Source organism: Lycorma delicatula, chromosome 13 (genome assembly GCF_047948215.1).
Source record: "Lycorma delicatula isolate Av1 chromosome 13, ASM4794821v1, whole genome shotgun sequence".
Lineage (NCBI taxonomy): Eukaryota > Metazoa > Arthropoda > Insecta > Hemiptera > Fulgoridae > Lycorma > Lycorma delicatula.
In genome coordinates, this window is record NC_134467.1 from 20,106,886 (window position 1) to 20,129,879 (window position 22,994).

At 28.5% G+C, this 22,994-nt stretch overlaps 1 protein-coding gene across 1 annotated transcript in view; it reads right to left on the minus strand.

Annotated features, from left to right (window-relative positions):
• LOC142334030 (uncharacterized) overlaps positions 1–16,749 on the minus strand; it is a 44,563-nt gene extending 27,814 nt beyond the window's left edge. Inside the window, exons 1-2 of the mRNA XM_075381697.1 lie at positions 16,457–16,749; positions 1,780–4,625 (exon numbers count right to left, since the gene is read on the minus strand). Of these exons, the coding sequence (XP_075237812.1) occupies positions 1,780–3,993 (2,214 nt within the window). The 5' untranslated portion in view covers positions 3,994–4,625; positions 16,457–16,749. The remainder of the gene's footprint in view (positions 1–1,779; positions 4,626–16,456) is intronic.
• Positions 16,750–22,994: the final 6,245 nt, after the last annotated feature.

Consider the following 22,994-nt stretch of genomic DNA (forward strand, 5'->3'; position numbering starts at 1 on the left):
ATACTTCTACGTGCCAGTTCAGCTAGTACAAAGTATGGCCGTGCCCACATACCAGTCCCTCTAAATGACAATGTTAAAATTCCAAAACAAATTTTTGATAAAAACATCGCTAACCCAAAACCAAACAAAAATTATGAACTGTTTTTTAAACATGTAACAAAAATCATAATACTGCAAACTACTTTAGGAAGTACCAACCCAAATTTTTATTTTTGGTTTTTGGGAATCTTTTGCTGTTCTGATTTGAACTGGTATCTAAATGGAAATTATGCTACAAAAAATCATATCCATTTCTGATTTATAAACTCCTAAAATTGTGGGTGGGGGTAAAAATAAACATGATTTATGAGAAACACTTTACCTCAGATATGATTTATGCTAGTAACTTAATTCTTTAAACAAAATAAACAGAAAATTTTGCTCTATGTTGTGTAGAGACGGTTTTTGTTTGCCAGTTTTCTCTCAGCCAGAAAAATTAACAAAAATAATGTTTCCTTGTTATTTTATTTTTTTTAATTTAATGTGAATTATTTTATGATAACATTTCTACACATAACAGATCAAGAATTTGTCCTATTTAAAAAAAAAATCATCAAAATCATGCATATAAGTTAATTAATGTTTCTAGAGTTTTAAAATTCTGGAAAATGTAATAAACATTTTTAGTACTTAATAAATTCTGATCTTTGATAATTAGATATCCATATACTAACATTTTCCATATATCTATATAAATAAAAATGTAAATGCTCGTTCATTCAAAATCTTAAATCTCTTAAAGTTCTTCACAGATTGCTTTGAAACTTTGACACAATGCATACAAATACCACACGTGTTTTTATATACCTAAGATGTCACACCTGTTACAGGTAAAAACAGTCTTTTTTTAAAAAAACAGCGTTTTCTATTGGATGTAAAAGTAATAGATGCTACACTAAATATTTTATGATTCCACTTCAATGTTTCTGATATGTGTCCACTATAGACTAAAAAACTTTGCACCAATTTACGCACATAAAAAGGGAGAAACGGAAAAATTGAAAAAGGGAAAAAAGAAAAAGTGGAAAAGAAAAAATAGGAAAAGGAAATGGGGAAAAAAGGGGAGAAAGAGGAAGAGGGAAAAGGAAACAAGGGAAAGAGAAATGGGGAAAGGAAAAAGGCTAAATTTTATGAAATTCCGTAATGTTCATATTGTTAACGTTTTATCAAACTTTCAATTGTGTTCATTTAATATATATATATATATATATATACAGTCAAATCTAGCAATAGCGAAGCACTGCTGGGTCTGCTAATTGACAAATAAATTCTTTCAACTGTATCGTTTACATTGACTGTTAATGGACAGATAATTGTGTAAAACAAATAACAATCAGTCAGATGACGAGGCAACAACCTGTCATCACAATAGTTATAAATACTTGAGAAAATCACAATTGTTCAATATATGACAATAACTTGCTAATAAAATGTGGTTTCTTTATAAATTTGAGTTAAGCTTGAATTTTACTTTATACATTAAGCGATTACCACATTATATTTAGCAAATGCAAGTAAACTGCAGCGAATGAAAATATTCAAAGTTCAAAAATAACATTTCCTTAATAATGGTTGGTTAGTAGAATGAGTGAAGTCATCTTTTGTTAATAACTGGAACAAGTAATCAGTTCCTAGTGATTTGGGTCAGATTTTGTAACAAATTTTTATTCAGACTAGAAATTACATAAAAACTAAGTTCTGTTTAGTTTTCACAGCAATTTTAATCTGAAATATCTAAACAGATGTGTTACCCTTCACTGAAACAAGAAATAGTTTAATAATTTGCATACAACTTAAATACTTAGAAACACAATGCAAGTTATCGAAACCAAGAGAAATGTATTCAGACGTAAAGTGTGAAGTTCCATCATCACAGTTATTCAATATATGTAATCTATCTTCATTATATGGGTCTTCATTTTCCTTCTCACAAATACTGTCAATGATTAAATTTTCTAAATTTTTCAATAATTTTCTTTTTATGATATTCATTTTATACATTTTTATTTTCATAATGATTATACTGCGATAACAACAAAATTTTTCAATTTCATTCTTGTTATAATTATAAAGAGCTTCAGATTCTGAAATAAGTTTTTTCTCATGCTTAGATAATTTACCACAAAATCTGTAATATGATAAATCATTAATTATATTTGTACGCTTCATTTCATCCAAATTGGTTTTACATTCATTAATATGATAATTGTATTTAGAGTACTCCTTTGATTCTTTGATACTTTCTTCTGAAGATATTAAAACTAAATGTTTAATAAATGCCTTAAGAGTTTGCACAGAAGTATAGTGATGTGAAGCGTATTCATATGGAGTCTCATAAAAAGCATTTTTAGCGTTAATATCTGCATTACCACATATAATTAATGTATCTATAACATCTTCTGAATTAGCAAAATGAAGGGGTGTATTTAAATCATGATCTGACCAGTTAGGATGTGCCCCTTTTTCTATCATCATATTAATTAATGTTCCACCTCTGTTTTTAATAACGGCATACATTAATGGCGTCTTTCCTTCTCTGTCTACATTATTGATATCGATGCTAAACAAATTAATAAGTTTATCCATAAACTCTGCATCCACAGCATTGCTTACGATTTTATTTATAATCTTTGAATCTTTCTTTAAAACGTCAATATGATCACGCAACATGGTAAGGGCAAGTTCTTTATATTTATAAAATTTTACTAAATCTTCTAAAAATATGTTTCCACATCTATCGACTTCAAAGATATCTTCCTTATACCTTAACACTTCAATTACTTTCTCAACATTTCTATTCCTACCTATAGCACGACTTAATGGAACTTTGCTGTTACCAAAATTTTCTAGATAATTACCCAAATCCGCACCACAATCCAAAAGTATACGAAAAATGTTATCGTTACCACGACATTTATTTAACAATGCGTGTATTAAAGGACAATAACCTTCGTTATCAGTATCATTTACATTGGCACCATTTTTAATCAGCAAGGTAATAATCCCCAAATCAGGGATAAAATACTCAAATAAAGAATAAATGGCAACCATTAAAGGTGTCTCACCATGATTATTCCTTAAATTCACATCAGCTCCTAATTCAATAACATTACTAACCAACTCTTTTCCCCAATTAAACCGCAATAAATACATTAAAACTGTTTCCCCTTCATTATTCTGTATATTAATGTTAGCACCGTAATGAACTAGAATTTTCATGAGTTCTTTATAGTCAGAGGAAAAAGCTGCATACCTTAATACTGGTACACCATCTTTATCTTTTACGTTCACATCAGCTCCGCTTTCTATAAGTTTAATAATGACTTCACGATCACATTTATTAATAACAGCGTTAATTAAAGGTGAATCTCCGTCTTCATCTACTGCATTAACATCAGCACCTCTACAAATAGCATCAAAAATAATTTTTTTATTCATATTTAATCTGACTAAATAATTTAAAAATATTTTCTGGCGAGATACTTCGCAATTTTCTATTATTTTAAATGTATAACTATTATTATAACTACGCTTCATAAGATTTATAGAAAACAGTAACTCATCATGATGATTGTTTAGTTTACTTAAATCGGCACCTTTATCGATTAATAAATTAATTACTTCTACATCATTAGTATACATAACCGCATATAATAAACAAGATCGTCCTTCGCTATCGATTTCATTTACATTTGCTCTTGAATAAATCAGTCTTCTGATAATTTCCTTATAGTTTATTTTCATCGCATACATTAATGGTGTTAATCCACAACAATCATGCGTATTAATCTTAGCACCCTCACTTATCAATCTATGAATTATATCGACTTTGTAATTATTTTTTATTGCGCACATTAAAGGTGTTATTTCATTTCTACCGACCCAATTTACATCTGCCTGATAGTCAATAAGGGCTGAGATAATTTCCTTGCTTCTTTTAAGTTCCATAGCCATTAAAAGGGGATTAGAATTCAGATCTGAATTAATCGCGTCATAAGTAACATAAGTTTCATTAACACATGCACCATTACGAATCAATTCAACAATAAAATCTGTATCATAATTTGTAAGATTGTATTTTTATCGTCATCGCATATCTCGTTCACATTTGCTCCGATTTCAATAATATATTTTATAAAGCTTACACTTCTTTTGCTTACTACAGACTGTAACAAAGGTGAAATACCTCTCATGTCAGTATTATTAACATTTCCACCTTTATCGATCAATTGTTGTATCATATCTATACCCATTCCGTTCATAATTGCAACATTAATAATCGATGTTAAAATATTGGAAATATCAAATATATTTCTACGTTCAAAATAATCTAATAAAACCGTAATCATTTCTTTACTTTTTACTTTATAAAATAAATAATATGATTTAAAATTTGTTACTTTTGATTTAATTTCAGTTTCATTCGCAATCAATAATTCAACAACCTTGTCAATATCATTACTAACTATTTGTTTTATAAGCTTATCGTAACACATTGTCAAATATATCCTTTTAAATAGGTTTAATTATTTTTTTTCTATAGGGCAATAACATAAGACTATCTTCCAATCAGCACATTTTCAAATCTGAAAAAAAAGAAAATTGTTAATACAATGATTAAACGAGACGATATGTAATTAAAGTATGAATAATGTAATACACAAGTCAAATGAGATCCTAAATAGTTGTCAGTAAATGGAATAAGTAAAATACAATTTTACAAAAAACACATGTCAATACACAGTAGATTTCGTGCCTATCTGAACTGTAGCATGTGACCTCAGTAAATGTTGTATTTTTAAAAGTAATGTATATGACTTTTTTCATATGATTGAAAGTTTTTGTTTGATAATTTTTTTGAGGTATTGATTTTGCGAAATTTTATATTATTTTTTTAGCAATTTCTATATACATAAAAGTACAGAGTACAGTAAAAGTTATGAACTATATTTTGGCTTAAAGTTTGATATCAAAATATATACTGGTTATCACATCTGCTGTTCAACCTGCGTCAAACATCTGATATACTTGACCATAAGTAAATGTAAGTTTTGCCATACCGATAGTGTAGTGTGAAGCACAGCACTATCTGTCGAATTGTTATTTCTGTATTAAAAAGTAAAATGAAGAAGTAGTAAATGCAAACACAAGTACAGTACCCAAATGTACCATCTGGTATAAGGCCGATGGCCTTATGGTGAGGGTGAGGACTCATTTGTACCAAAATTCCAATATCTTACATTAGAAATTGAATCGAAGTATGAAGTTCAACATAAAGGTACTATCTTGGAAACAGAATCCTCTTCCTGTGATAACTCAAGGTGAATTAATGACCTTGTTCAGGACTTGAATTCGTCAAAGAAACAATTTGAGTTTCTGGGATCTAGGCTGAAATGCCATACTAAAGAACTTGGGTCTTGTATAGTTCCTTGTATTTTCTTTTGAAAAAGAACTCTGCTCGTGCCCGTGAGATGCTAACAATTAGAGATGCCCGTGCAAGTGGTGCTTACAATTTCTGTACCAAGGAATGCTTGAACACACTTCTTGCCACATATGCTCAATTGTCTGTGTATGAGCTCCCATGTCCGGATGTATGAAATTATATTTGTGGTTCACCGCTAAATGTTGGTAACCCTCATGTTGCAAACCATTATATGTCAGAAAAAATATACTTTTATATGGTATGCAATAAGACGTGGTGTGTCCATGTGTTGCAACAGTAACCAATAATACTACTGCTTTTGTTTCTTGCTCAATACAACCAAAAACCCATCTCTTCCTTATTAAAAAATATAATAGATGAAGAACTGTTAAACTGTTAACTATTATATTTTTTCTTTCCTAATTTCGCTTTGTCGATTTTGTTGGGTCCTCCTATTGGTACTATATATATATATATATATATATATATTTTTTTTTTCCTGTTTAGCCTCCGGAAACTACCGTTTAGATAATACCTCAGAGGATGATATGTATGAGTGTAAATGAAGTATAGTCTTGTACATTCTCAGTTCGACCATTCCTGAGATGTGTGGTTAATTGAAACCCAACCACCAAAGAACAACGGTATCCACGATCTAGTTTTCAAATCCGTGTAAAAATAGCTGGCTTTACTAGGACTTGAACACTGGAACTCTCGACTTCCAAATCAGCTGATTTGGGAAGACGCGTTCACCACTAGACCAACCCGGTGGGTCCTCCTATTGGTACTGGATTTGAACAAAACAAGTGAAAAAACTATATGGAAATAGTGGCCTAACCTAACCCTTTTTTTTAACCTCTGGACCACCGTTAGGTATTACTTCACAGGATGAGATAAATGACAAGTTTTGTTGCGTGTGAAAATGCCACGACTAACCGGGATTCGAACCCGGGACCTCCGAATGAAAGGCCGAGACACTACCACTCGCGCCACGGACGCCGGCAAACTAAACTAACCTTTCCAAAGACTACTATATGTTTTTCTGTTTTGTACCAGTTCGATTGTCCATCATATTCCAATATATGAGATATTTAAGCTGAGGTAGTTCAAGCTCACAATTATCAACATTTTTTCAATGTAAGTTGTGAAATCACATTAGTTTAGTTAGTGCCAAACATCGCCGCTAGTACTGGCATACCCGAGCGAATTAATTACGGTATGCGCGCGCGCTTTAGTTAGTTAGAATCACTGAATTAAATAAACGAAAAAATATTACATTTAAATAAAATGATATATATTTTATATTAAGTTGTGTGTGTAAGCTGTCCATCAGAAACAACCCACAGTTCAAGCACTTTCCCTACCCGCGTGATGGCAAAGTGCTACAATTTTGTTATCAGCTTTTTATCTTCACAGTACATAAATTTCTTTTTATTAAAAAAAAAACAACAAAAATATGAATTCTTTTTTACACATTTAATTTTTTTCAAAAATTTTACGACTTTCAAAAACTAAATTAAATTATTTTCATACTTAAATTTAATTATTTTCATACTTAAATTTAATTATTGTAAATTATCTTTTTAATTTGTTTAGTTTGAGGTTTGAATTTAATAAGCGTAAGAGAAAAATATTTTAAATTTTATTTCATAGAATCAAATTTTAGGGCAAGTCAAAGAAATCTATACAGTTTTTGGAAATTTTTTGCAACTTTTTTTTTTTTTTATATAATTTTTAAATTTTAAAACTAAATTGGTTTAAAAACTTCAAAATAATCTAAAATAATGCTGTATTTTAAGATCGTAAAATTGTTGGTTTTAAGTTATGTATCAAGGCTTACAGGTAGTTTTAAAATGGAATGTTTACATGATACCTCAGGCCTATGTTATTAATGACTTGGAAAAATGAAATTATCAAATCATCAATGGAGAATGGTTGATCAATGAATAAAATTTCTTGTTAACAGTTGAAGCTGGAACAGCAGCATATACTGCTTTGTAGCTGGGGAAAGTAAATGACAGGTCAGTAGTGTTAGGTCATGTCAAAGTTTGCAAATAATAATGAATTTATAAACGTTGTTCATTCTTTATTTTGTTGAGAATTTTTATTATATCTTATATCCATTGTATTCAAAGACTACATTTTTTAAACAAAGATTTTTTGAGAAACAAATGTTTAATTGTAATTTTGAAAAAATCACAAATTAGTGATATTTTTACATGTTTAACAGTAACAGTAATTTTTTGTGAAAAATTCTGTTCTGGAATGTTTCTTCCATCTATCTTCACAAATTTTGCGGTTATTGTAATGCAAAGTTACAATTACCCAACTTCCGGCTGGCATATGATGAGTATAATTCTTTTGCAACTACTAATTTCTCTTTTATTATTAATTTTGAGGAAACATCATTATTTCAAGTTTCACTTAAATTGGAGGGGAAGCCAACACAACCTCAGTTATCATTTTATCTACATTCAATAAAATGTAATTCTACACATTCTAATATGTACAGGTTAAGAAACACAAACAGAAAAATAAAAGCTGGCTATTTCTTAGAATTAAGACATTTAACAGGCCTTGGAAAAGGTTGGGCACCCTGGTCTTTTTTCAAATTAAAGGTGAGCCTTCCTCAAACATATTACCTTATTTTATGTGGCTACCTAGAAGGATGCTTCTTTCAGGTGAAACATGACCAGGAGTTGTCCAGGTTGTTCAAAATTAAGTCAGAAAATCCTCAGGGTTCTGTCTTGGAGTCTGTGTTATACTCCACTCTTCCTTCAGACCTTCCGACTACAGACCTTCCAAGCAACAGTTCAGAATACTGTTGCTTGCTTTGCGGATGAAATAGCTGTCCTCACAAGTGTTGCCGGCCCAACAATAACATCAAACAGCCTACAACTTCAGTTGGATTTCATCAACAGATAGTCGAGTACAAGGAGAATATACATTAACCAAGCAAAATGAAACGACGCAACATTCATGATGAGAAGAGAGAACTGCCCACGAGCAGTCACAGGTTCACCTTGATGGCATTGTAATTCCACAAATTGAGTGTGTTACTTGGGTCTTGATCTCCAATAATGTGGAGAGAAGAGAAGGCAACTTAAGATAAAGTTCAAGGAAACATTCTAATTGTTAGGCAGACCTTTTCGTCTTTTGTCTAATAAGCTGATTATATTCAACAATTCAAAAATCTATCTGGACCTATGGGGCACCATAAGCAAAAGTAATCTCAACATCTTACAGCGGTTTCAGAATAAGATGGCAAGGTGTATAATAGAAGCACCTTGGTTTACAAAAAACAAAGAGATCTAAGATTATTTAGGATTAGTCTATGTGGGAGGAGCTACAATATTTAAGTTCAAAGTAAAAAACTTCGGCTTAACTACAACACAAATCACTTCACAGTAAACCTAATAGACAAGGGGGATGACATTAAAAGGTAAAACTGACAGTACATTCAGGATTAACGTGCCCCTATGGGATCTTAATGCGTCTAAAGTTATACTGGATGCGAGTATTGTGCATTACCTATTTGACTCAATTTCAAATTTGATATATATACTTTTCTACTTTTTTTTTTACAATGGTTCATCACCTGTTTTTTTATTCTATTGTTCTAGTAGTGATGACTGTCCTTCACAATTGCTAACTGTATGTGCTTGGTGAAAAAGATTTTATTATAGCATGTGTAATTTTTGTTTCCTTATTATAAGGAAAATGTGACATATAAATAAATATGTAAATGTGACATATTAAATAAGCTTTGAAACAATAAAAAAAAAACTGTTTGCACCAGGACAAGCAAAAAATAGCTTAAGAAATGACATAAAAATAAGCTGATTCTCCATCCTTATAATCAATCTAATTATTGCACGAGATTACACAAAAAATTAAATTATTTGACCACGATCATCATTAACTAACCTCCAATCAACAAATACGGCTGAAATCAAGTTTTTACCAAAATATAAAAAAATCATAAACGATCACGGTCTTTACTACTATACTGCACAGTGGTTTGTATATGTATACAGTGATTGCGTTATCGCCTCATGTTAATAGCATTTATTTATTGTTTCCACAAAGAACCAACTTAACCAATATACATTTTATGAAAAAACTATTAATATTGACAAACTTTACGATAAACTTACGTACCTGCTAAAATTACTACCATAAGTTATTATTACTGCACACGTGTAAGACTAAAAGTTATAACCTCACAAATACAACACATTTATTTAAACATTTTGATTATTGAAATATCGAATTACATCGAGTGTTCTTTCTGCAATCAAACTATCGAATGAATTATTTCCCTCGATCGAGAAATAAAGGTTATTATTAATTTGTTTATTTTTTTTTTTAATAATAAACGCAAATTTGTACTTTTTGTATTATCTTTTCTATCATTCTCACAGATATAAATAAATATTAGTGTTATCTTGTACGGCAATTTTATTAACTGAATAATAGTCGGTAAAACTCAAATTTAGGAACGATCTTTTGTAACGACCAAGAATATAATTTATCAGCGATTCAAGTTTTTTTGTATAAAATAAAGAAATTATATTTGCCCAGTTCTAATTCATGTCGCTTGACGTTAATATACTTAAACCTTTATAACGTCATATTCAATCGAATTGAGTATTAAAAATATGTTCTTTGGGACCTTTCTCAGCAAGTCATTCCTAAGAGCCTAACGATTTAAATTCAGTTTTTTTTTTATATTTCTAATAACATTTAATTCTTAGTAAATGTTATTTTACACCAGTTTTAGAACGTCTTTTATCTACAATATTTGTTTCATTTAAATCTTTTATTTAACTCAATTTTATTAAACCTGTTACATCCACTAAAGTTGAAATTATTTCACCTACAATTAATCTATTAAAATTATCATGTTTTTTTACACTTTCATTACGTTTCGTAAATGTTTATTAAACATCTTTAAAAGTTAGTCTTTTTAATATTACATGTTCTGAGTTTGTTCGTCATTTGATATATATAAATAATTTGTTTAGATCAAAGGATGATTATTTAGGATTTTTTTAAGAGCTCAAGTTGATTGTTGTTATATCACTGATTAGGTTGGCTTTTATTTATTAACAGACAACGATCATGCTTGGAATTTTGTATTATCTACATTAATACACTGAAGGCATGCCGATAATCGACATTTAAATAAATATCTTAATTAATTAACTAACCAGTAAGTTGATTTATTTTCTAATTTATAAATTACTTTATACATTATTGGACAATAAAAGAAAACTTTTGAGATATTTAATTAAATGTCGAGTATCGATTAAGACATCCCTCCATTTATTAATATCATACCACACAAAATTCCAAGAATATGATAGTTATTAGTTAAATATGTGTTAAATCATTGTTAACGAGATTAATACAGAAGTACCCTAAACAGTTGGTTCTGTCGGTTTTCCTAAAACATACCAACTGATAATAAAGTTTCAACTAAGTGTATAAGCTTACTTGCAAAATTAGTGGAGTTCCTTATTTTGATTTAGATAACTCGTCAATGATTAATTACAGTTCAGAATAATTCATATGTTGATTATAAATTCTATGTTTAAAATATTCTATTTTTTATACATATCTAGCGGTTTTTTACAAGATAACCAAAACAATAAAACTGTTAAGGTTTCGGCGAGAGTTTGCCGTTAATCGAAAATATAAAAAATCGAAAATCAACAATTTATTTATTTATTTATAATTCTTCAAAAATACATTATCCGAATCTAAAAGGTACAGATATATAGGAAAGGCGAGATAATAATTGTTATATATTTTTCATATTTCATTTTCTCAAACACGAAAATATACACCGTTAAACATTTTCTTCCTGCGCTACTAATATATTGTAACTAAATGATAGAACTTTTTTAATATATAAAAAAAAAAAAAAAACAAAACAAAATTATCAATAAATAATTGGATAAACATTTTTTTATATATACTTAATAAGACAATCATATAATAAAAAATTTCTCAAATATGTTGATTGAAAATGCAAAAACTTTTGCCGGCCCAATTTTATATTTTAAACTTCATAAATCCTAATAATTCATGATTCATAAGCGAGTGTTCTACTTCTTGACTTGATTTTGAAAGACGAAAATTCACGATGCAAATCATATGAGTGATCATTCTCTAGTTAATTAATCACTGAAAATAATTAATTAATTAATTAGCTGAAAAAATATTAACGGTTCGTAATTTTCTTTGTTTAAAAAATTAATTCAATTGTATAAAAAATGTTTTACAATTTCAAAATAACAAACAAAACGTAAATTCGTTCACAAAATTTAAAAATGTTTTTATTCAACAAATTAATTTTTTTCCAAGCTAATTAATACACAATTAAGAGGCAGCACGTAGTTATGATACTAGAGTGAATTGACATTAGAAATGATTCCATTGAATAAATATTTGAAAAAAGATTGGAGATAAAACTGTGCAAGTTATAAGCTCAGTGTAATAACCTAATGGAAAAATGTATTGTATATTTTCTCCCAGTTATCCAACTGTAGATGGATTCTTATTAATCACACGTCCTGTCTTGGCGATCAAATACATGAAGAAATACAAACAACTGCCTAAACATAACACCAAAAACGCTAGACACTTTTATAGAAATTTTTTTTATAAAATAACTTATTTTCAATCATAAAGTCTTTCAAATATGGTGAAGTAATATGTCGTGCAACGCAAACATAATTTTGCATTCCAGATTCATATATGCAGATGTTATTTTTTACAAATAAAGAATGATTGTGACATGTTTCTTGGCTAACCAATGAAGATGGGCACATTCTATTCAGATTTTTATTTTTACTAGAAAAGAAGCAATATAAAAATTGTGAAATTACTTTCAAAAGAATATGAGAAAACACATTTCTTTTGTCAAAAATGTAAATTGTTATAAGACATTTTTAAGGTATTGATTTATTACTAGGAAAGAAATCAATTTGAAAATAAAGTAACTCAAAAGCACAAGTCAAACATTACTGGAGTGATTGAGTAACTTAAATATTAAGTTATGGAATCAAGATACTAGAAGCTGCAAAAAATTTGTTGTAAATGAATGAATTACGATACAAAAATGGTAAATAATTCAATTTTTCTGATCAGAACATAAAAAATACATTATATAGATCATGGCAACGTAAGATAAATTATAAATATAAGAACAAATTACAAAAAAAAAAAAAAAAAAAAAATAGATAAATTAAATTGCTGAAAAAATTTTTCAAATGGTTCAGCAGTTTATTAAAAAACAGAAACTGAAGCATATGAGAAGATCCTTCTCAAAACAGTTCTGTTGAATTATTTGATAGAGGTGGATATTATTATTTTTTGAAAATAAGTAGTTGCATAACGAAATTTAATTTTTTAAATGTAGGTCCATACACATCCATACTTATGGGATCCAGATAATGATTTAATAACCCATCTTTGTATCTTAGAAACTTGTTCTGATTTTTTGAGGGAGTCTCAAAACTTAAACATTATAATTTTATTTGAGAATATATGAAGGCATAATAAATAATTAATAATGATGACAACTTAAAAATTTTATTAAGGCGCTTCAGAGCAAATTACAATACAAATTACCTGATACATACAATGCAATGGTTTTATTCATAGTTAAAATTAAATCAGAATTTTAAAGTTTTATCAGAATTTTCAATAACTTTAGATGTAATTACCAATAAAAAATAAGGGATTGATAACACTTCCCTGAAGCACACTGCAATGTTCTACATCAAGTGAAAACCTAAAATTTTTATGTAACTTTATATTTAAATTTCCTTCTTTAAACTGTACTTTATATTTAAAGTAAAACTGCCTTAAGAAGTTAAGGGTAGATTGCAGAGGAATCTTGACTATAAGGGAAGGTAACTGCACATTAGACTATAATAAGAGAACTTTCATACACGCACAAAATGACTGCTAATACCAAAAGTGTTTGTAAGATTCAGAATTAAATTCTTATCACTATTTGTGTAATGTACTATACTTCTGTAATGAAACATAGGGGATAGTAAAAATAGAAAGGAGTAGACAGAGGCTTCTCTTTTATGGTAGGTTGTTTGAAATTCAAAGAAAGATTTAAGGAGGTATACATTTGCGGTAAAATCTTGTAAATATTTAAACCAGATTGATCGGCCATATATTAGATTTAATTAATTGGGTAATAGAAAGATATCATCAGGATAAAAGCTTAAAATGCGATCAGAACAAATGCGATCTTAAAATCACTGATTATTACAACAAAAACACAGAAACATAAAAGTTTTTTTTAATTGTAAAAATAATGTAGCTTCATTACAAACAGTATAAGAAATTCTATATTTCAAACTTTAATAACCATTACACATAAAATGTAAGTAACTAAAAAAAGTTTAAATATTATAATGAATAGAATAAAAACAAATGTATGTCGCATACAAGTTCATACAGTTTCAAGTAAATTATTTTATTTCCTGTCCTTCTCTGTAAATGTCTTTTCCTCCCAAAATTAATGTTTTATGTAAATTTATGGAATTACAGTCCATTTAATTGTATAAAAAAAAATTTTACATGATTATTATGATAAACACTTTATAAAAAGGGCACAAAACAAACAACTATATGACTCAAAAGTGTAGTGCTACTATCAGATGGACAAAAATTACACTAAAAGAACACAAAGTAAGCTCTAAGTGAGTCCTAAATGAAATGAAATTGTAGATAAAAATCTACAAACTTTTTGTTTAAACAGACAAAATTTCACCTATGACTTATAATTTTTTTTTATATCTAGAGTAAAGATATAGAAAAAATTATATTGGAAAGCAGATTTTAAAAATCAATATATGAAAAAATATATATACGGTGTTTCACGAGGAATCTGCAATACTTTACAGGCATATTCCAATTATCAAAACAATAAAATATGTTCATATACACATAGGTCTGGAAACGCTTCATTAGCGAGTTATGGCTAGCAAAAGATATCACCTGCTATAGATCCCGAAACTGTATCTTAGTTTATAAGATACCTGAGTTTTAAGAAAGTTATAAGATAACTTTCTTTTTTCTGATTTGAAAATGTGCTAATTGGAAAGACAGTCTTATATTATTATGATAATAATAATTAAACCTAAGTAATAATTAAACCTATTTAAAAGGATATATTTGACAATGTGTTACGATAAGCTTATAAAAGAAATAGTAATGACAAGGTTATTGAATTATTGGTTGTGAATGAAACAAATTAAATCGAAAATGTTAAATTTTAAATTATATTATTTATTCTAAAAGTAAAATGTAAAGATTGAATACGGTTTTATTAGATTATTTTGAAAGTAGAAATGTATTTGATATTTTAATCAGAGGTATTTTTCACCTTTATTACAGTCGACAATAAGCAAAAGAAATGTAAGTTTTATAAAATATATTATAGCAATCGGAGTGAACGTAAACAAGATATGCGATGACGATAAACACAACATTACCTTAGCTGTTAGAAATTTTGTGAAGATGATTTGGAAAGGATAAAATTGTTAATACATTATGGTGTGGATGTAAATGCTCTTAACTGGTCTAATGAAATTCCTACGATCTTCATGGTTTGAATTTATACCTTTCTGCCTTTATAACTCCAGATTTCTGCCTTTCTTGTTTTAAACAAAGAAAGGTAAGAAGGGTAAGCTAAGTTAATTCGTAAATTGATATTCGAGAGCGCAGATGTTAATCAGTCAATACGGAATCCATGAAACCATTGGCATTAGCGCTGAAAAAGAATTACGGTACAGATTTTATTGTTGAATTGATTGGTAATGGTGCATGTGTTAATGAAACTTATGATGCGATTAATTTAGATCTGAATTCAAATCCTCTTTTAAGGGCTATGGAACTTAAAAGAAGTAAGGAAATTATCTCAACCCTTATTGACCATCAAGCGAATGTAGATTGGGTCAGTAAAATTTAATACCTTTAATATGGTCAATAAAAAATAATTCATAGATTGGTAAGTGAGGGTGCTAAGATTAATATGCATTATTATTATGAATTAACACCATTAATATAAGCAATGAAAATAAACAATAAGGAAATTATCAGAAAACTGATTTATTCGAGAGCAAATTTAAATGAAATTGATAACAAAGGAAGGTCTTTTTTATTATGAGAGGTTATGTATACTAATGATAAATAAAAGTAATCAATTTATTAATCGATAAAGGTGCTGATTTAAGTAAACTAAACAAACGTCATGATAAGTTACTGTTTTCTATAGAACTTATGAAGAATAGTAATAGATATTTGGATAAATTAATAGAAAATTGTGAAGTGTCTTGGCAGAAAATATATAAAAATTATTTAGTCAGATTAAATTTGAATAAAAAATTCAAATATCAAAATAGATATTTGTAAAGGTGGATGTTAATGCACGTTTAATAACACTGTTATTAATAAATGTGACCAATAAATCATTATTAAACTTACAGAAAGCAGAGCTGATGTGAATTTAGAAAATAAGGATGGTGTACCCTCCATTAACGCATGCTGCTTTTTCCTCCGTACATAAACAACTCGTAAATAAGTACGGAGCTAACATTAACATACAGAATAAAGTTGGGGAAACAATTTTAATGCATATATTGCGGTTTAATAGCGGGAAATATTTGGTTAGTAATGTTATTGAAGTAGAAGCTGATTGAATTTAAGGAATAATCATGGTGATAAACCTTTACACCATTTGTTCTTTCAAATACAAATGTTAGTTTGAGTATTTAATCCCAGATTTGGTCATTATTACCTTGCCGATTAAAAATGGGGCAATGTAAATAATACTGATAATGAAGGTTAAAGTCATTTAATGTACGCAGTGTTAAATAACGAATTGTACTGCAGATTTATCTATCTGGAAAATTATAGGGAAACATAACTATTAGTAAAATTGTATAAATATAAAGAACTTACCCTGTTGCGTGATCGTATTTATATTTTCAAGAAAAATTCACAGAGAAAGAACAGTAATGCAGTGATATAAAAAGGGAGCACGTCCCCCATCACGATTTTTAATACGCCCCTTCATTTTGTTAATTCAGATTTTATAGAAGGTAACGCAGAGATTAAAATTATTATACTTATTTTACGAACTCCATACCGCAGCACAAAATTAAACATTTGTACAACAATGTGTAAAAACATAACCGATAACTTTTGCAGTAGAACGTACAGTATATGTCTCCTATGTACATGATCAGCACTCGTAGTAGCACACTAAAAAGTATTGTTTTCCAACCACAATTACAGTTTTGCCAGCTGGTGTGTTAGGTTATGTTTGGTTTTCATTAAAAATTGGATTCTCAAGTTTTAAGAGTTTATTATTTAGATTTTGGATTTTATGTCATATCTTAAAAACGATAAAGAGATAAGGAGATACAGTTGTGGGACCTATTTTATTGAATTTTTCTGTTCAAAAACCATAAAAAACTATTAGTTTCGCCTTAACACTGGGGGAGTTACGATCCAGATAAAATCTTTCGCTAGCCGTAACTAGCTAAGGACGCGTTTCCAGACCTATATGTTCATGAACATTTTTCATTGTTTTGATAAGCAAAACCTGTGAAGTATTGCTGATTCTTTTAATAACCATACTCCTCTATACCAATACAAATTTATATTTAATAGATTAACCCTAAGTACAGAATAATTTAAATAAGTACACAAGCGCGTTCGCGAACTTTATTCGCATCATCAGCTGCATACTTTATTTTTAAAAGTTCTTTAATTCTTTTATTTGTTTGTGTAATGAATTAAGGTGTCATCCTATTTCAATTATTCTGTACTTTAGTCAAAATTTGGGTATAAATATGTTACACACACACACATACCAGTTTCTGACCACATTACCAAAATTACTGACAAATTACCAAATAAGATTTCTGTTAAATTTTTGAAAAGCATATCAAAGACAGTAGAGTCTAAAAAGGTTTGAAAAGGTTGTTTAAATTTCAACCAACCATTAAAAGTGACAGTAGAAAATTTTGTTCTTCATAACATATATCTTCATTATACAGTTACAATTACCCAACATTTACTAGTACTTTTAGTTTATCCGCAAAATTTTTATTTTCTTGTATATATCAAAATACTGACATTTTTTTGCTAATTTTTAATTTCTTAATTAACAACAGACTGTCAATCTGGAGTTTTTGTTTATTTGCCAGCAGACAAGCAGTACTAATTAATAATTTTCTTTTAGTAAATCTATGACCATTTATTTAGCAGTAAAACCATTAATATTTCCAATGGTACAAGAGAAAACAAAGTCAGAAAGTGATGCAAAGAATTATATTTTAATTCTTTTAAATCTGAAAAATAAGTGATTATACACTAGATTATTTGGTAAATATCATATGTAAGTATAAAGAGCTATATTATGTGCCACAGAACAGAAATTCAACATTCTTTATGCTGTATTTGAGAAAAAAATAGAAGGAAAAGATATGTGGGTACCAGGAAATTTAGTACACTTACATAATTCATTATAAAATATGTTCGTGTAGTTTTATAGTAAATTTTGAACAGTACTTCTACTAATTTAGAATCATTTACTACAGCTTATAAACAAGGACGTATAGTCGAAGGATGACATTATAAAAAGATAATTTGAACTAACTAAAAATTACATTTTGAGATAATTTTACTTGAAAATGGGAAAATAAATACATTACACAAAAAAGTGTGATGTAATTCAGAATTTCTTAATATAGTTCCACAGATTGGAAGAATTATCTCTGAAGTTTGCATTCCTCACTAACAGGAAGACCTATAAAAATTTTCCAAATCAGGGTAAACTATGGTAATCAACAAAAGTTGATTCTGTGACGAAAATGCAAGAAATATGCGAGAGAACATGAAATATTGTTGAGAGAAAAGAGTTTACATAAAACAATTACAAACTGTATGTTAAATAGTATAAAAATAATTTTTGATTGAATGTGCAATAAATATATGAAACCATGGTGAATCATTCAGTTCATTTCATTGATCCAGACATGGGTCCGTATATCTAAACCATTGAATTAATGTGAAATCACATAAAACAACAAAATAAATATGTGCTGGTACATGTAGACATTTTCTAGATTCCTACATGTGCAATATATGTGGAGATGATGTCACTTGGGGAAAGATTTGAATGTCAACATATAAAATATTCTGACTATATGAGTAAATCAATACATGAAATTGGAGTAGAAAATGTGATTCTATACAATATTCTAATTTGTTTATAATTATAATATTTATAAACAATGTTACACGAAATAAGCAGTGTGAGTCTGGGTATTTACTGAATTGCTGAATGAAAAAGGATGTATAAAGAAAATAAAGCTCCCTGTTGCAATATATGTGGTGAAGCATAAAAGAAGAAAATTGCAACAGAAATTAATAAGGGTTAACAATAAAAAAAAACGAAACCAATGTATATGAAAAAAGAATGAAAAATTCGAAAAAAAGCGAACGTATAACTTTTTGAGAAATCTACAGGAAAAAACATTAATTTATTAAAATTAATATGGAAACAGATAAAAAAGAAGCCTTTTACACCGGACAAATTCTTGTATCTGAAGTAAATGAATTGACGTTTGCAATTTCCAGAAAATTCTAAAATAAATTCTTTCAATTGTACTATTTGCAATGATTGTTAATGGATGAATAATGACAATAATTAATAAGATGTATACATCTTAAAACAAATTACAATCGGCGAGACAAAAAGGCAACAAGCTATCATCATAATAGGAATAAATATTTAAGAAAATCACAATTGTTCAATATATGATAATATCTTGCAAATAAAATGTGGTTTCTTTATAAATCTGAGTTAGGTTTGAGTCTTACTTTATACATTGTGTAATTACACAACATTACGAGGTGCGACAATAAAGTAATGAGACTGATTTTTTTTTTTTGCAAGATGTGGCAACCCTGCAGCTTGCGTAGGCACACCATCTTTGACCTTGGTCTATAAGCTACTTCTAGTCCAAGCGGCACATTGATGCAACTGCTCAGTCGTGAGTTGTGCTGTAATAAGTGAACACTTGTTTGTGTCCCTCGTCACAGCTTTTTGGACATCTTGTGTTGTTTGAAAATGGTGTCCCTTGACCGCCATTTTGACTCTTGGAAAAAGAAAAAAGTCGCACGGAGCGATATCTGGTGAATAAGATAAGAAACAAATTTCAGTACTACCACAGCCATCTTATTCGCCAGATATCGCTCCGTGCGACTTTTTTCTTTTTCCAAGAGTCAAAATGGCGGTCAAGGGACACCATTTTCAAACAACACAAGATGTCTAAAAAGCTGTGACGAGGGACACAAACAAGTGTTCACTTATTACAGCACAACTCACGACTGAGCAGTTGCATCAATGTGCCGCTTTCACTAGAAGTAGCTTATAGACCAAGGTCAAAGATAGTGTGCCTATGCAAGCTGCAGGGTTGCCACATCTTGCAAAGAAAAATCAGTCTCATTACTTTATTGTCGCACCTCGTATACTCAAATCTAGCAATAGCGAAGCATTGTCGGGTCTGCTAATTTTCTATATATATGAAGCTAACTAAAAAATATTTATCCATAAATTGTAAAAAACAAATTGCTTGCTATTCTTTTTCACATTGTTTGTTATTTTATATTTTTATTTCAGTACTATTATATTATTTTTAAATTCTTTTTCATGAAATTTTCCTTCAGTCATAGAAAACTTATTGTTTTATACGTCATTTATTTATTGTTTATAGGTAATTTTAGAAGAGAATTTTTGTTTGTATTAATACCAATTCATATTTTTAATTTTTTTTTTAATATACAGCTCAGTTCATTGCTTACAGGAAAAAGAGATAACTCAACTTATCTTGCGTTGTATTTCTCCAGTCAACGATAGAAATCACCTGAGAAAAAGTTGAAACCCTGAACCTGGAGTTTTTATAGAAAATTAGATAATTGGTTCACTGAAATAAATAATAAAAAATTTAATAACAATAAAAAAAATATACGTGAAAAAATATCAGAAGTTATTAATGAAATAACATTTTATGTACTTTTCATTTAAAAAAATGAAAATGTATATAATTTTATAGACGTACAAGTCATGTGGTTTTACATCAGATTTTTATTTGTATATAAAACTTTAATCAGTTACATACTCAAGACGCCGGGTTGGTCTAATAGCGAACGCGTCTGCGAAAAACAGCTGATTTCGAAGTCTAGAGTTTCATCGTTCAAATCCCTACTAGTTTATTTTCTTTTTTTTGTATTATTCTATTCTATTTTATAAATTTTTAAATATTTATTTAATTGCAAGAAATTTTTTTGCCAGGCCTTAGATTAATTTTATAAATTATAAAAGGGAAAATTTTAAGATTACAGGGAAATTTAAAATTATTACGCAACTAAAAGGGTTATGTAATTGGAGTGAATTCAACGCGTCCACTCACATTCCATAATGCAAAATAAAATTGTAAAAAGAAAAATTTTAAGATTACATAGAAATTTAATTTAAAATTCATTATGCAACCGAAATGGACTGGACTTTACTAAGCCCAATCAAGTCCACCCCATTACATTCCATAATACAGTTATTAAAACTCTCATTTTCATGAAATAATTAATAATTTGCTTTTTTTTTGTCTTAGATCAAAATCTTTTAGGATATATTTTGTATTTAAAATCACATAATTTACATTTCTCTGTAGAATGACAAAGTTGTGAATGTACAGAGAATGCACTGTAATCCTCTTGTCAATTTTCGTAGTATAATACTGTTTACCGAATTTCTTGTAAAATTTTTACGTCGATAGTTTTTTCGTTACCAAGAACCACTTTCCTAAGTGGTTACTTAGTAACCACTTTCATTCATGGATGAATTTCATCCATGTAAATTTTTGTTTTATTCAAAACCAAAAAGTATTACTGTAAATTTCTTTTCAATTCCTAATTGTTGTAAATTTTAAACGAAAATAATGTTGTGATTTCATTATTTTATCTGTTATCCATTTACATAGCAACAACAGGCTTACGTTCCCCTGTAGTTACTACGTAATGATAAATGATTTTGAATGATTAAATGTCCAAATATTTTAATAGATAATTTTAACTGTGTTAAATTCAAGATGTATTATTTGTTATCGAACAGAAAAATCGCGTATTTGTTAAACGGAGAGTCATTTAAAATGTGTTCTATATGCTGAATGTTATATTGTTATTATCACCTGATTGAAAATATACTATTTCTTCTTTTTGCGCTGTGCTGTATTAAAACAACATTGCAATTTTATTTTTATTTATTGAAATAGTAATTTTATATGTTTTTTCAGCTATTTTTTTTATAATATATTTAAAATTTGACGAGAGTATCAATGTGCGTTCCCGGTACATTCACAATGCAATCCTTTTTCATTCTACAGAAAAATGTAAATTATGTGATTATAAATACAAAATATTTCCTAGAAACATTTGGTCTAAGACACAAAAAAATCAAATTATTTCTTATTTCATGAAAATATTCTGTTTTAATAACTGTATTATGGAATGTAATGGGCTGGACTTGATTGGGGTTAGTCAAGTCCAGTCCATTTCGGTTGCATAATGAATTTTAAATTAAATTTTTATATAATCTTAAAATTTTTCTTTGTATAATTTTATTTTGCATTATGAAATGCAAAATAAAATGTGAGTCCAGTCCAGTTACATTACCCTTTTGATTGCGTAAATACAAATTGCCATTGCAATTGAATTTAATAATCTAATTCTGTCCATTTACATTAAGATCGCGAAAAATTTCAGCTTTCAGATTTCAACGAAAATTTCCATTTTCCCTGAATCCATTTTGGCGTGACATCTGTACGTATACGAATGTGTCTCGCATATCTGAAAAACGATTAGCCGTAGGATATTGAAATTATGGACTTAGGTTGTTTTAATATAAAGTTGTTCACCACCCATTTTAATTGCAATCGACCGCATCAAAAAAGCCCAAAATCCTCAAAAAAATTGAATTTTGGACTTTTCTTAACCGCAGTAATAAGCCCTCATTGAGAGATTTTCAACGTTATATATAATAAGTGGTAACAATTTTCATTGGTTCCAGAGTTATAGCAAAATAAAATTTTAATTAATGAAAAAATATTTGGATCTTACACCGGTTCGAATCCGACTTTATACCTTTTTCTGTTTTTTAATTTAAATATATTGATTTATTAATTATTTGTAACCTCTGATTTAAAAAAAAATTCAATAAATAATAAAAAAATTAATAATATAAAATAAATATAAGAAAAAATATCAGAAGTTATTAATGAAATAAAATTTTATGTACTTTTCATTTAAAAAAATGTGTATGTAATATAATAAGCTACAAGTCATATGGTTTTACATCAGATTTTTATTTTTATATAAAACTTTCATCACTAAATTGAGGAATCCGTCGGGTTAGTCTAGTGGTGAACGCGTC